The 13,314-nt window shown below is 41.8% G+C and overlaps 1 protein-coding gene across 3 annotated transcripts in view; it reads left to right on the top strand.

Moving 5' to 3' along the window:
* RNF17 (ring finger protein 17) overlaps positions 1 to 13,314 on the top strand; it is a 45,788-nt gene that overhangs the window by 27,171 nt on the left and 5,303 nt on the right. For all 3 annotated transcript variants that reach the window (XM_081199327.1, XM_081199326.1, XM_081199328.1), the window contains 11 exons: positions 740 to 890; positions 1,208 to 1,326; positions 1,737 to 1,827; positions 3,479 to 3,588; positions 4,294 to 4,598; positions 6,604 to 6,767; positions 8,366 to 8,485; positions 9,681 to 9,761; positions 11,233 to 11,361; positions 12,464 to 12,520; positions 13,036 to 13,152. In XM_081199327.1, the coding sequence (XP_081055453.1) occupies positions 740 to 890; positions 1,208 to 1,326; positions 1,737 to 1,827; positions 3,479 to 3,588; positions 4,294 to 4,598; positions 6,604 to 6,767; positions 8,366 to 8,485; positions 9,681 to 9,761; positions 11,233 to 11,361; positions 12,464 to 12,520; positions 13,036 to 13,152 (1,444 nt within the window). The remainder of the gene's footprint in view (positions 1 to 739; positions 891 to 1,207; positions 1,327 to 1,736; positions 1,828 to 3,478; positions 3,589 to 4,293; positions 4,599 to 6,603; positions 6,768 to 8,365; positions 8,486 to 9,680; positions 9,762 to 11,232; positions 11,362 to 12,463; positions 12,521 to 13,035; positions 13,153 to 13,314) is intronic.

The raw sequence follows: 13,314 nt of genomic DNA, 5'->3' as shown, positions 1-13,314 counted from the left end.
GTAGCTTGAGTTGCTCCTAGAGGCTATATTGTCACTAGAAGCCTGGGTGGCTTCTGTAGCTAGGGATGCCTGTTTTCTGCTTGAGCTGGTTCATTAGCTATAGGCTTTCCCAAACAGAGGGAGTCTAGCTGCAGTTAGGCACTTTATATGAACTAGAGTGGACGATAGAGTGGATGTGTTGTTAAGTGGTGCTGCCTTTGAAAAAGGTTCAGATGTTGCGAAATGCACCATTAGTTAATGGGCACCACTGTCTGGTTTCATATAACAGACTCTAAAAGAATTGCATTGGTTGCCAATTATTAGGTGCTTACGATGACATATAAAGAAAGCTCTGGTCAACTTGGGGTTTAAATATTTGAAATAACGTTTTGAGATGAGTCCTTTCTTGTGCTACTGCTGCTGATTAAGATCCATGGGGTGGAATGGCATCCCATGTACAGTTTTATTGATGCTTTATCTATGATTTCATGTTTTATGTGTTCCCCTTTAGAAATATTGCTAATTATTTTGTGTTAATGTCATATTTGTTAAAGTCCTTGGAACTAAATGATGAAGCGCGGGTTCTAAACGCACAACTGTGCATTATTTTCAAGACTAGAAAATAATGTACAGTTGTAATCTTAACAGTTAAATAAATTATTGACCCTACTGTATCTTTAGCCTTTAGAAAAGTATGTTTCTTTCAGAACAATACTGGCAATGTAGATTTGATTGTCTATTTGGCTACTTATAATATTAGTTTACAGGAAAAGATGGCAGCCACTTACTTGGAATCAGAAAGAGAAACAGTTGAATGGAAAATTGATATGAATTGTGCTGCTTATGTACATGATTTGAATCAGTGGCAGAGAGGCCAAATCCGCAGGATTGTTTCAGAAAGTAAACTTGAGGTAAATAAAATCACTGCTTTATGTAGATAAGTATCACTGCGTTCATTATGACTAGGAAGCACTCAGTAATTTAATATGTGGAATTTAATGCATTCTTTATCCTAGATAAAAACTTATTAATCAGTTAAACAGGCTAAATGATGTATTACTTCTTTTGAAAATGAATGAGAGATTTTTGCAGTATCATAATGAGGTTTGTACTCTGTAGCCGGCTAAGAGAAATTTCCTAACAAAGCCAGCCAGAGTTTTGTAGGTCCGTGATAAGTCTAATTTGGGCCATTGAAGAACTGTATTTTTCTTACACCTGTCTTTTGCAGGTGTTCCTCATTGACTTTGGCATAACTAAAACTATAGATAGTGTCTCCCTAAGAGAACTTGAGCAGAATCTGAAGACGCACAAGCCTCTTGCAATAGAGTGCTCACTAACAGACATAAGGTAAAGTGTCCATTTCATTCGGTTCTAAAACATCCTTTCTCCCATTCTGCAAGTGTTGCAGCAGTGTTGGGATTTGAACTTGGGCCTGAAGCAGGGTGCCCAAGCCTGTATCCGCTATACCATGTGTTCACATGCCATGTAGAAGCACTAGGAGTGGCCATTTCCAGTGCCCCTTGGGCAGCATTTGTATTTGTCAGCAAGACTTTGAAATTTCTCTATATTTTTAAAATAAGGAATGAGACTCACTGGGCAATTGAAAAATATAATGCTTAATCAAACTGATGCTGTTACAGATGTTCTGCCTGCCGGAAGATCTGTATCCTCCAGCAATTATATGAACAATAGGGGAGAGGGTATCATTTGAGATGAAATGATTTTTATTTCATTCCTCCCTATGTATCTTGTTTTAGACCAGCTGGTGGGACTGAGCAGTGGACAGGAACTGCCTGCGATGTTCTTGCACGTTACTTAACTGGAGCTGTGGTAAACCTAATAATACAGGTTAGTAGTGGTATAGACCTAACTTTAATAGAGAGCTTTGTAGTAGTAAATGTCTGATTTAGCAGTGCAAGTTTTTTGGGGGGGAGAATTGTAACCTCTTTGTACAACTGAAACGTGGAGTATGTAGTTGGCTAAGATACTGGAACGTGTCCCTCTATTACTTCGGGCCCCCAGGGTTCTGTCTGGATGAAGACTTGGAATGTGCCTTAGCTCACACAACCTTGAACACTTCTCTCTAAGGAGGAAGTGACAAAATCTATGTGTGGTTCTGCTTTGTTAAAACTAGAATTGGCCAGTATTTTTACTAGCTTCTTCCTGTAGTGAAAAGAGCACAATCTGGCTGCTGTGATAGAATGCAGTTGGTTAAGTAATGACAGCGAATCAGGTAGTTGACTAAGAACACTTCGGGCCAACATCAAAGTCTCTTTTGGAAACCATTGAGTTTAGTGAAAACTTGCCAGCTTATGTTGAGGGGGCGGGCAGATCATTTTAAGGAGACGTTGGCTTGTCAGCAAGCCCTTCCTGGCATAAATTTTTTGGCGTTTAATTTGTGATTTCAACCGGCCAGCCACCAAGTGTGTAAAGTTGAAATTGTGCAAGTAAAATCCACCTAAGTTATGAGCCTGCTCTACAAGCAAATACTTTGGTTGGCATCCATCTGTTTCTAGAGGCAATGGAGGAGTGTGCCTTTGGGGGTGAAGTAACACTGTTGGGAGGTTGCAGTTGATGTTCTGCATCCCAGAACCCTTCATTTGGGGTTGGTTGGTTGGTCACTCCCTCCTGTAAGGGAGGTTATGGCTGTATCCAAATATGCAAGATAGCTATTGATGATTATATCTGGTTTATCTGCAAACAGGATGACAACTAAGCCAGTGTTTGATATATAGCAAAGAGTATCGTGCAGAGATGTCAACAACATTCTCTTCAGTTGTTCTGTATGATGTATGTTAATGTCCTAGCTATAAAAACATCTGGGAATACAAATTATTGCCTTAAGTCTGGATGGCAGTACTTGGCTTTCTAATTGCCTGTCCCATCGATTAGAATATGGAAGGTTCCCAAATTCTGTCACTGTACTTGCTCAGGATGGTTTAAATCAGGCCTGGTGGTGAAGGGAACACATTTTAAATAAACAGAAGATACCTCAGTTCTAAACATTTCTCACTAATCTTCACTCAATTGGCCTTTTAAGATCTAAAATTTGATCTTGTTTTGTTACATGTTTTGTGTTTTTATTTTACATTTTTATGCTGTGAACTACCCTGCAATTTACAGATGAAGGGCAGTATACTAATTTAATCATCATCATCATCTACCCAATTTCTCTCCCATTTATTCCTCAGTCTGGTAATCCATTACTACTTCTGTCCAATCATAAATATATATTTTTGGAAAGTTAGCCATACTCTTCTCACAGAAGCTTGTGCCCATTTACAATTTCATTTACTAATATATAGAAGTTGTGAACTCAGCACAAATATCTAGGATTTGTTGCATTTCCTGACATATGTCAGTAAACTAGCAGTTCGCTGTATATTAATTTGATGGTATGGCCAGTTCCTGCACACTGAAGAACTTCGTTTCACTTTATAGTAGTAATGCAAAACCAACAATATCTGCCTTTTCTTACAAGAAGTATGTTTTATCCCAGGAAAGTAACACGTCACCTTTACCTGTGAAAGTTTTTAGCAAAGATGGAGGGCTATATGCTGACATTTCGGAATACATGATTAAAGAAGGTTTGGCATTTAGAAAAAGAAGGTATGCATTTTTCAGAATATTTATGCTCTCTTGGGTGCTGGATGTCTCCAAGTGAGTTTAGCACTCCCTGTCGCTTGAAGGCAGGAAATAGTGTGACTTCAAAGGAAGTATTTAGCACTTCCTTCCTATTGAGCCTAAGTTCATTTCCTTCCTTTGTTCAGAGAAAACCACTTGGGCAAAGCTATCGCCTGTGGCTTTAGACAATATGAGAGCATTGTAATAACTGAGATGCTTTATATAAAAAAGCTTTGAACATTTGAAATGAACTATATAAATGTGAAGTATTATTATTTGTTACTTGAATCAAGTTTAATGTTACTAATTCCTAACAAAGCCAACAGCTGCTAGCACCTCAGACAACCAGACTCGGTTTAGTTTATCAATAGTATTGAGGACTAATTAGCACTAGAACTCTTTAAGAAAGGTATTAGAGGGTATTTTTCACTAAGTGTCATCTAGCTCTTTGGAAAAGCCAGATGGAGATAATTTCTTCATGATGTTGGGTGAATGATACGCAGGTGGTCTTACCCACCTGTCAAAGTTGCCCCATGAGTAGGTAAGTTCCGGGTCAGGTCCCCTTAGTAACTTTCCTAAGCTGCAGAATTCAAGAAAAGAATTGGCCTGAAAAAGTCTTTGGGCTAGAAATAAAATTAAAGCTTGAATGTTATTTGATTCCTTTACTTGCTGACATCCTTTCTGTTGAAGCTCCCTTAGAGCACCTAGTACAGCATCCCTTGAGAAGCTACTTGACACGCCCTTCCAGCAGGAGAATGTAGACGTAAGCCAATTGCTTGCAGACACAGAGTGTACACCAACCTCTTCCAAACCAGAGGAAGACATTGATCCTTCGATCACAGATCACAAAGAGCAAGAATTGAAGGTCTCTTTGACTTGCCCTGTAACGGTTGAAGCCTACAAACCACCAGCTGTTCCTACCTCGCTCGTCTTCAGTGCTGTAGTCAGCTGTGTTTCAGACACAGGAACTATTTATGTGATTCCAAAGTCACAAGGTAAAAGGGGAAATGTTGTACAGCAGTGATGATATGCAATTGCAGCCTTAGTACACTATTTTCTTAACACTTGGTTGTTACTGATTTGTATCAATAAAATACAACACAAACCTTGCAAAGCAACATAAACTGAGCTGTGTGCCACAGCTCAACAGCATAGCAGGAAAAGCAGCCAGAGTTGGATGCAGAAAAAGGAAACAAACTTTGAGACCAGAAACCAGAGTCCCTCCAAAAGGAGATAGTGTTCGCTGGTCGCCAAAGCATTTTATCTCAGTACTTGCATATATAATAAATTGGAACCGTGTTGCTGAGAACTTGTCTGTGTGTATTTCTCCCCTAGCTTTTCTACATTGTTAATTTTTCAGCCAGAGCCAGTTGCCAGACCCTAGCACACAAACTATTACCGTATTTTTCGCCCTATAGGACGCACTTTTTCCCCTCCAAAAATGAAGGGGAAATGTGTGTGCGTCCTATGGGGCGAATGCAGGCTTTCGCTGAAGCCTGGAGAGCGAGGGGGGTCGGTGCGCACCGACCCCTCTAGCTCTTCAGGCTTCAGGAAGCTCTGCACAACCCTCGGGAGACCGGCTCGGAGGGTTGCGCAGAGCTGCCTGCAGTCCCGGGATCAGCGCAGCTCTGCGCGGCCACCGGGAGCGGGGTGCGAAGTCCCGCCCAGCTCCGGATGGCCGCGCAGAGCTGCCTGGAGTCCCCGGCTCAGCGCAGCTCTGTGCGGCCACCGGGAGCCGGTCGCGAAGTCCCGCCCCGCTCCCGATGGCCGTGCAGAGCTGCCTGCAGTCCCGGGATCAGCGCACTTCTCCCCATAGCCAGCCCCACAAGCTCGGGGGATAGCGGGGAGGCAGAGCGCGCCTTCCCGCTGTTCCCCGACCTGGTTCTTCCAGCCCCGCACCTGGGGGGGGGGGGGAAATAAATTTTTTTTTCTTTATTTCCCCCCCAAAAAACTAGGTGCGTCCTATGGGGCGCAAAATACGGTAATTGAGCAGCCACTAGGAATTTGAGTATCAAATCTTTTATATGACACTATTCATTCTAAATAGAGAGCAGCAGAATAGGATCAAGTACTACAAATTGCTGGAAAATGAAACTAACAGAAGCAAAAATCGTGTGCCAGGAAATCTGCACCATTGCCTAGGCCAGTTTTCCCCAAACGTGGGTCTCCAGCTGTTTTTGGACTACAATTCCCATCATCCCTGACCTACTGGTTCTGCTAGCTAGGAATGATTTTTCCCAAGTTTGGGAAACTGGCCTATGCCTTCCATAAATGAAAGAGGGTGCCTTTAACTGCACCTGCTCCAGCAATAGTTGTGACAAATTTGGATTTGTATAATTGAATGTCACAGGAGTCCATTGCTAGCCATGTGTTAGCTGTAAACTGTAATTTCTGTTACGATGCCTATCGTAGTACTTTGCACAAACGTTCAGTTAGTTAAGAGAGTCCTATTTTGTACACGTTGTTGTTGTTATTTACAAAATAGGACTGTCTGTTAACCCTCCTCAGCCACTCTGGGCAGCTTCCAACAGAATATTAAAAACACGATAAAAAATCAAACATAAAAAGCTTCTGTATACATGCAGTATGCAAATGAGTACCTGCTTTTTTTAATAATAAAAAAATCACAATGCCAGTATATCATGAAGTAATTTGTATTTAGAGGTAGCATTTTTACAGTAGCAGAAGCAGGTCTATTCCATGGAGAGTAAAAACAAAGAGGTCCCCCAAAAAAATCCTCCCCTGGGAGAAGGATTGCCTCTTTCTTGACTGTTTCTACTTTCTCTGAACTACAGCAGCCTCTCCTAAAGTGTAAATAATGCTGCCACTCATACCTCAAGGAAATTTAGCATTTTATTCAAATGCATTTTATGTTCCAACTCTTAAATTATTCCGTTAAGCCATTATATTGATATTCCACTATACGAATATATGGAACTTGGTTGAAAATGATCATATAAATAGCTTTAACAAAGCTCCCTTCTTGGCATTTTTCTCCAGAGCAGCAGCTAAATACGCTGATGAGCGATATACAGAAGAACTTCAAATGTCTAGGTCTTTTGGAACCCTACAGTTGGAAAAAGGGAGAAGCTTGTGTTGTAAGAGCAGCAGATACATTGTGGTATCGAGGGGAAGTTTTGGAAGTTGGCTGTGGCATTACCAAGGTAAGACTGGTGTGACAAGAATTGCATTCCCTTGATGGGGAAGAACAAATGCTCAATAGCTGAGTATCTGCTTGGCATGCAGAAGGACCCTAGCTCATTCCTAGAACCTCCAGGTAGCTCTGGGAATCTCTCTTGCCCGAAGCCCCGGCAGTCTGGTGTCTGTTGGTGTTGACAATACTAAGCCAGATGGATCAGTGGTCTGGTTTGGGATAAGGCATATTCATGTGTTCCTATCATGGCCTCTTAGTATGAGTTTTGATTAGAAGTAAGGGATGTTTGCTACCACCTTGCCACATTACATATCAGGCAAGTGTAGGGGTGGTCATTATTATTTTCCTTAAGCCCAGGAGGAGTAAAGAACGTGGTAGAACGTTCTGCCTGTAAAGCTCTGAGCGTTGTTTAATGAGTGATTTAGAAATTCTATAGATGAAACAAAGGAAGCTAACAATTGGGAGATCCAGGAGATAACACTTGAGTACAGGCAAGCCCCCATTTACACAAGGGTTATGTTCCAAGGCAGCGCACGTTTAAGTGAAATTGTGTATATTTGAAACACCATTGAAAAAGCCTTCAAACGCCCTGCCCCTTTTTGTGACGTTTTTGGGTCACTTCCAAGATGGGCACGGTTGCACATACCTTAGTTGCACACTAATATGGGGGGTGGTTGGACAGTGTTCTCGAAGCTACAAACATGAATCTGACCAAACTGTGGGAGGCAGTGGAAGACAGGAGTGCCTGGCATGCTCTAGTCCAGGGGGTCACGAAGAGTCGGACACGACTAAACGACTAAACAACAATATGGGGGGGAAGAACGTTTTGCCTGTAATTCTTGCATGTGTCCTGATAAATTTGCGTGTTAATAAATAGCTTCACTAAACTACCACAGTTCATGATTTTGTAATCGAGGTACTTATTTCCTTTAAAGCAGAGGTTCCCAAACTGCTTGAGCTGCAGCATGTTTGTGAAAAATTCAAATTGTAATACAATAAAATATAATATAATAAAAGAAGCAAGAAAAATGCAGTTAAGACTCATCCAGCATAGTGCTTTGTAATTGCTACAACAGGCAGAAAAATAATTAAGCAGCCCAGCAGTTTTCAAGTAGTCCATGGTGCTGGGGTGGGTAGGTAGAAATGACTACCTCCTCCTCCTTCTTCTTCTTCTTCTTCTTCTTCTTCTTCTTCTTCTTCTTCTTCTTCTTCTTCTTGTTTAGTCGTTTAGTCGTGCCCGACTCTTCGTGACCCCATGGACCAGATCACGCCAGGCACTCCTGTCTTCCACTGCCTCCCACATTTTGGCCAGACTCATGCTGGTAGCTTCGAGAACACTGTCCAACCATCTCGTCCTCTGTCGTCCCCTTCTTGTGCCCTCCATCTTTCCCCAACATCAGGGTCTTTTCCAGGGAGTCTGACTACCTTAAAGAGACTCAATAGCTCCTCTTCCCCAGTTAGGTCATTCCTACTTCCCAAAACTACCTCTAGGGTAAAAAAGCGAAGGATGGGTCTGTTGTGCCTTGCTGGCATGCATTTAAAAACAGAATAGAATCACATCATGAAAGCTTGGGAAATAATCTACTGATTTTGTTGCGTTTTGTGTAGGTGCAGTACTTGGACTATGGCTATATTGAGAAGATTCCTCAATGTCATCTCTATCCAACTGTTTTGTATGCAGACATACCACCATTTTCCATACCATGTCAGCTCTATAAAACTATACCAGTGAGTGGAGGCTGCATTTTCAAATGTACTAAGCACCTGGTCTTGTGAACAGGGAGCAAAGAAACAATTACATATGCTACGCTTGTGCCTTCATAAGTTCCAGAACGCTTCTGGATTTTCTGCAGATGCAAAAAACTGCTCAAGAGAAAACTCTTAAAAGATTGCGCTAAAAGGGTGGCAGACTGTTCCACAAAGCAATATATTAAAGTCAACGTATCACTTTCCTGGCTTAGTCTAAGCCATGGCATCATGCTGTAGCATGGATGTAATAGTCACTGGACAATGTCCAAGGCCGTAGCAACATAAAGGGAAGTTTAGGGAAGTTTTTAATGTTTAATGCTGTATTGTGTTATTAATATTCAGAGTGGGAAACCCAGCCAGATGGGCGGGGTATAAATAATAAATTATTACTATCATCATCACTACTACTACTACTACTACTACTACTACTACTACTAAAGTTGGGCTTCATGTAATGACTGAAGTGCCATTCACTAGCTTGAGGATACCGTATTTTTTGCTCTATAAGACTTACTTTTTTCCTACTAAAAAGTAAGGGGAAATGTGTGTGCGTCTTATGGAGCAAATGCAGGCTGCGCAGCTGTCCCAGAAGCCAGAACAGCAAGAGGGATTGCTGCTTTCACTGCACAGCCATCCCTCTTGCTTTTCTGGCTTCTGAGATTCAGAATATTGTTTTTTCTTGTTTTCCTCCTCCCAAAACTAGGTGTGTCTTGTGGTCTGGTGCGTCTTATAGAGCGAAAAATACAGTACACTTGCCTAAGGAGAATAGATAAACAGGAGCAACTATGAACATAACTGAACTTTGAGGAAGGCAGGAAACCAACAAGAGCATAATGGGAGCCCAACCCATTTCTATAGTGTTTGTTCCTGCCTTGGTCAGAAGGTGGAGCAATAACCCAATATACCATTCCTGTTAGCAGAAAGGAAATGGAAGTCTTGTCTGCCATATACAGTACTTCCTATATAAACCTCAGGGCTTAGATCATACAGAACATGGCAGGTGCTTTGCACAAGACATTTTGGCATGTGAAGCAGAAACTAATGTTCGGTTAAAACAAACTTAATTTTTTTCCTTATAATGCTGAAACCATTCTAATCTCCAAGATAGGGCCAGTCCTGAGTGCTTTTACATAATTAGTGATGTGCTGGTGATTTTTCTACGTTGGTTATCCAGGTTGGAACTGTTTGGCAGCAGGATGCAGTTGAACTTCTTCAAGAACTACTTACAAAAAGGCTCGTTGAAATAAATATTATGGTAAGCATAAAAACAAATTGTGCAAGTCCTTCTTCTCTTGCAGTCAGTCCCCCACCCCAACAACAACAACAACAACAAATCATTTCTGCCAGTGGATTTTGTTGGATCATTCCCTTAGACTTCCAAGAGCAAGCTGCACATATTTTGGATTTATTTCACTTTCAAAACCAGTTATGATGTGGCAAGTGCATTCCTGTTTGTTCTCCCCTGTCCTGTTCATTTCTGAAATAAGGGACGGGGAGGACTTTACCATAATATGAAATGGGGCATGTAGGGGAGAAGAAGTCAAAACTTCACACTTAATGATTCAGGTATTCTTAAGTTACTCCTGGTAATAGAACAGAGTCTTTGGAAGTAAAGTAAGATCCTGTGGTAACAGATGGTAAAGGGAGAGGGTTCAGTTCCCTTTTCTTTGTTCCTTTTTACAGTAAACCAGCATCATACACTTACTTTACTTACACATGGAGAATGGAGGAAACCAATTCCCTGTTTATTTATTAGCCCTCCCCCACACCTGCACAAAGCTGTGATCCACAGACTTACCTGGATTTGTGAAGGGGGTATGAGGGCTCTGGCAGTGTCCCAACTCCTTTCCACCTAGCAATTCAAAAGCACACTAGTGCAAGTAGATAAATTGGTACCACTGTGGCGGGAAGGTAAACGGCGTTTCTGTGCGCTCTGGTTTCCGTCACGGTGCTCCGTTGCGCCAGAAGCGGTTTAGTCATGTTGGCCACATGACCCAGAAATCTGTCTGTGGGCAAACGCCAGCTCCCTCGGCCTGAACGAGATGAGTGCTGCACCCCATAGTCGCCTTTGACTGGACTTAACCGTCCAGGGGTCCTTTACCTTTTACCCAGAGCCCTCCCTCCCAAAGCTGAACAAGCACTTAGTAGGCTTTGGGAAGGAGGTGCGGGGACTCTAGGACCCTGCTGGAGCTCTTGCACCACCTTCCCAAACTGGACAAGAAGCATTGGGGGGTGTCCAAAGTTTCCTGGCTTACCTTGGAACTGAACCCTTGAAAAGATGCAAGCTTACTGTATTGAAATGTGAATATTAATATGCTTTGAATCAAACTGCTGGGTTACTAATTATGAAATTAGGGGATGGGGTAAGACACAGAGCTACAGAACAAGCCATGTTATTATCAAGAGTGATATCAGACAAATAACAGAACCATAAAATGTTAGAAACAAATATGAAAAACATTAGGAGGGAATATTCAGAAGTAAGATACATTCCACTTAGTTAGCAATGGAATTGTACTGTGCCAGATGCTTTGCTTTTTCTATGCTTCCACTCAAGCATTGATACATAGAATCAAGAACCACAAACCTGTGGTGGTGGTTCTTGGTGTATCTGTTCTTCAGGGTTCTGTGAGTAGCTTTGTTCTGTTCAGCCATAGGCCCACTTTTTGAGGTTAAAAACAGTAGCAGAAATGATAATGCAGTAATCTTTTGCCTGGCTTTAACAGGAGCACTCGGACAACCCATGGGATAAAGTATCTGTTAAACTCTGTTTCTCTGGAATGTCGCTCTCATCTTTCATGGCGTACCATAAACATTGCATTAGTGAAGATGATGACGGTCACATGCCAAAACTGGTAATCTTTCCTTTCAGCTCATAAGATTTATATAAAGCTTAACATGGGAATGTTACTTAGTGTGGCTATTTTTCCTGCATTAGTTCTTCCACGTCATATCCAGTGTTTTCAGTTGGTAGTTAATACTGTCACAATGGCTGGCTAATCAAACAGTGTAATTCCTTATTATATCCAAAAGCAATTTGCTACCAAATGCAAGATGTATGTAAAAAGGTAACAAGCTCAAAATTAAGGGATAGTACCTCCAGTGGGGGACATAGAATCATAGAATCATAGAATCATAGAGTTGGAAGAGACCACAAGGGCCATCGAGTCCAACCCCCTGCCAAGCAGGAAACACCATCAGAGCACTCCTGACATATGGTTGTCAAGCCTCTGCTTAAAGACCTCCAAAGTAGGAGACTCCACCACACTCCTTGGCAGCAAATTCCACTGTCGAACAGCTCTTACTGTCAAGAAGTTCTTCCTAATGTTTAGGTGGAATCTTCTTTCTTGTAGTTTGGATCCATTGCTCCGTGTCCGCTTCTCTGGAGCAGCAGAAAACAACCTTTCTCCCTCCTCTATGTGACATCCTTTTATATATTTGAACATGGCTATCATATCACCCCTTAACCTCCTCTTCTCCAGGCTAAACATGCCCAGCTCCCTTAGCCGTTCCTCATAAGGCATCGTTTCCAGGCCTTTGACCATTTTGGTTGCCCTCCTCTGGACACGTTCCAGTTTGTCAGTGTCCTTCTTGAATTGTGGTGCCCAGAACTGGACACAGTACTCCAGGTGTGGTCTGACCAGAGCAGAATACAGTGGCACTATTACTTCCCTTGATCTAGATGCTATACTCCTATTGATGCAGCCCAGGATTGTGCTCCTGGGGGTAGTTTGTCCACATTTGGTCCCCACCCTGCAGTTCTAATAAGGTGGTGCACTATGCACCAGATTAGCCCTGATTTTTTGGCATGAATTTATTTTTTTCCCAGAGTGCTTGATTGCAATCCAAGGGATTGAAAATGTTTTGAGACAAACCACTGCTGCAGGCATTAGCTTGCAAGTCAGTTAATATACTTTTAGAAATTAAAACAACTTCTTCCCTTCTCATGTGTTCTAGGATATAACCTATTGCAGTGAAGATCATTTGGAGCAAAACTGTGAAATCAGTCATGAGGTAAATGTTAAAATATGTCAATGGATTTCTTGATTTTCAAGCTTGATAATGTGTTGAAGCCAGTTTGGTATCTACCATCTTTTGTGACTCCAGCCCAGCCACTAACATCCGTTATAGTTTGTTTTGAGTGGATCAAGTCTGTAAGGTTTTAGTGGTGGGAGAGACATTGGATCAGTTCTGATGCCTTTCCTGAAAGTGGGTTTTGGGATAGGGTGTACATTAAGTGTGCAGTGGTTGGTGATTAGCCCAAATTGGACATCTTTAATGAAATGCATCATACTGCATTTTCCCAGCATTTTAAAACGGCACAAACAAGCTCTATTCCTTGCTCCCCCAATAGCACACCAATCTGAATAGTGAGTCTTGCACAGAATAGTCTCCATGACATCACTGGCACCAACTTCATTCATGTGCACCCAGCTTGCATTCCTTGTCATTCTCTGTGCACAGCTCATATTGCTGCTGCTTGCATCTCTAGGCACATAAAGATTTCCTGCTTCCTCCTTTTTTTTTAGGAGTTACTGATGTCTGAAGTAGATACTCCCCTGCTGCCACCCTATATCTCGCCATCACTGCCTGTTCTTGGAGAACTTTTTCCAATTAAAGTAACACATGTTGTGTCACCTAATGAGGTATCGTGGTGAAGTAAATATTTTTGCTGTTATCGGGTCTGTTGTAATTTCATCCTTTCACAGCAGCTCATCCTGTGTTTTAGAACTTGAACTTGTGAGAATTAGGATTCTTCATAAATAGTTACATCCATTGTTTGAGATGTATAATGATAGCTTTCGAAG

This window comes from Podarcis bocagei (assembly GCF_964188305.1).
Source record: "Podarcis bocagei genome assembly, chromosome: 6".
Classification (NCBI taxonomy): domain Eukaryota; kingdom Metazoa; phylum Chordata; class Lepidosauria; order Squamata; family Lacertidae; genus Podarcis; species Podarcis bocagei.
This window is presented reverse-complemented; position numbering and strand designations above follow the sequence as displayed.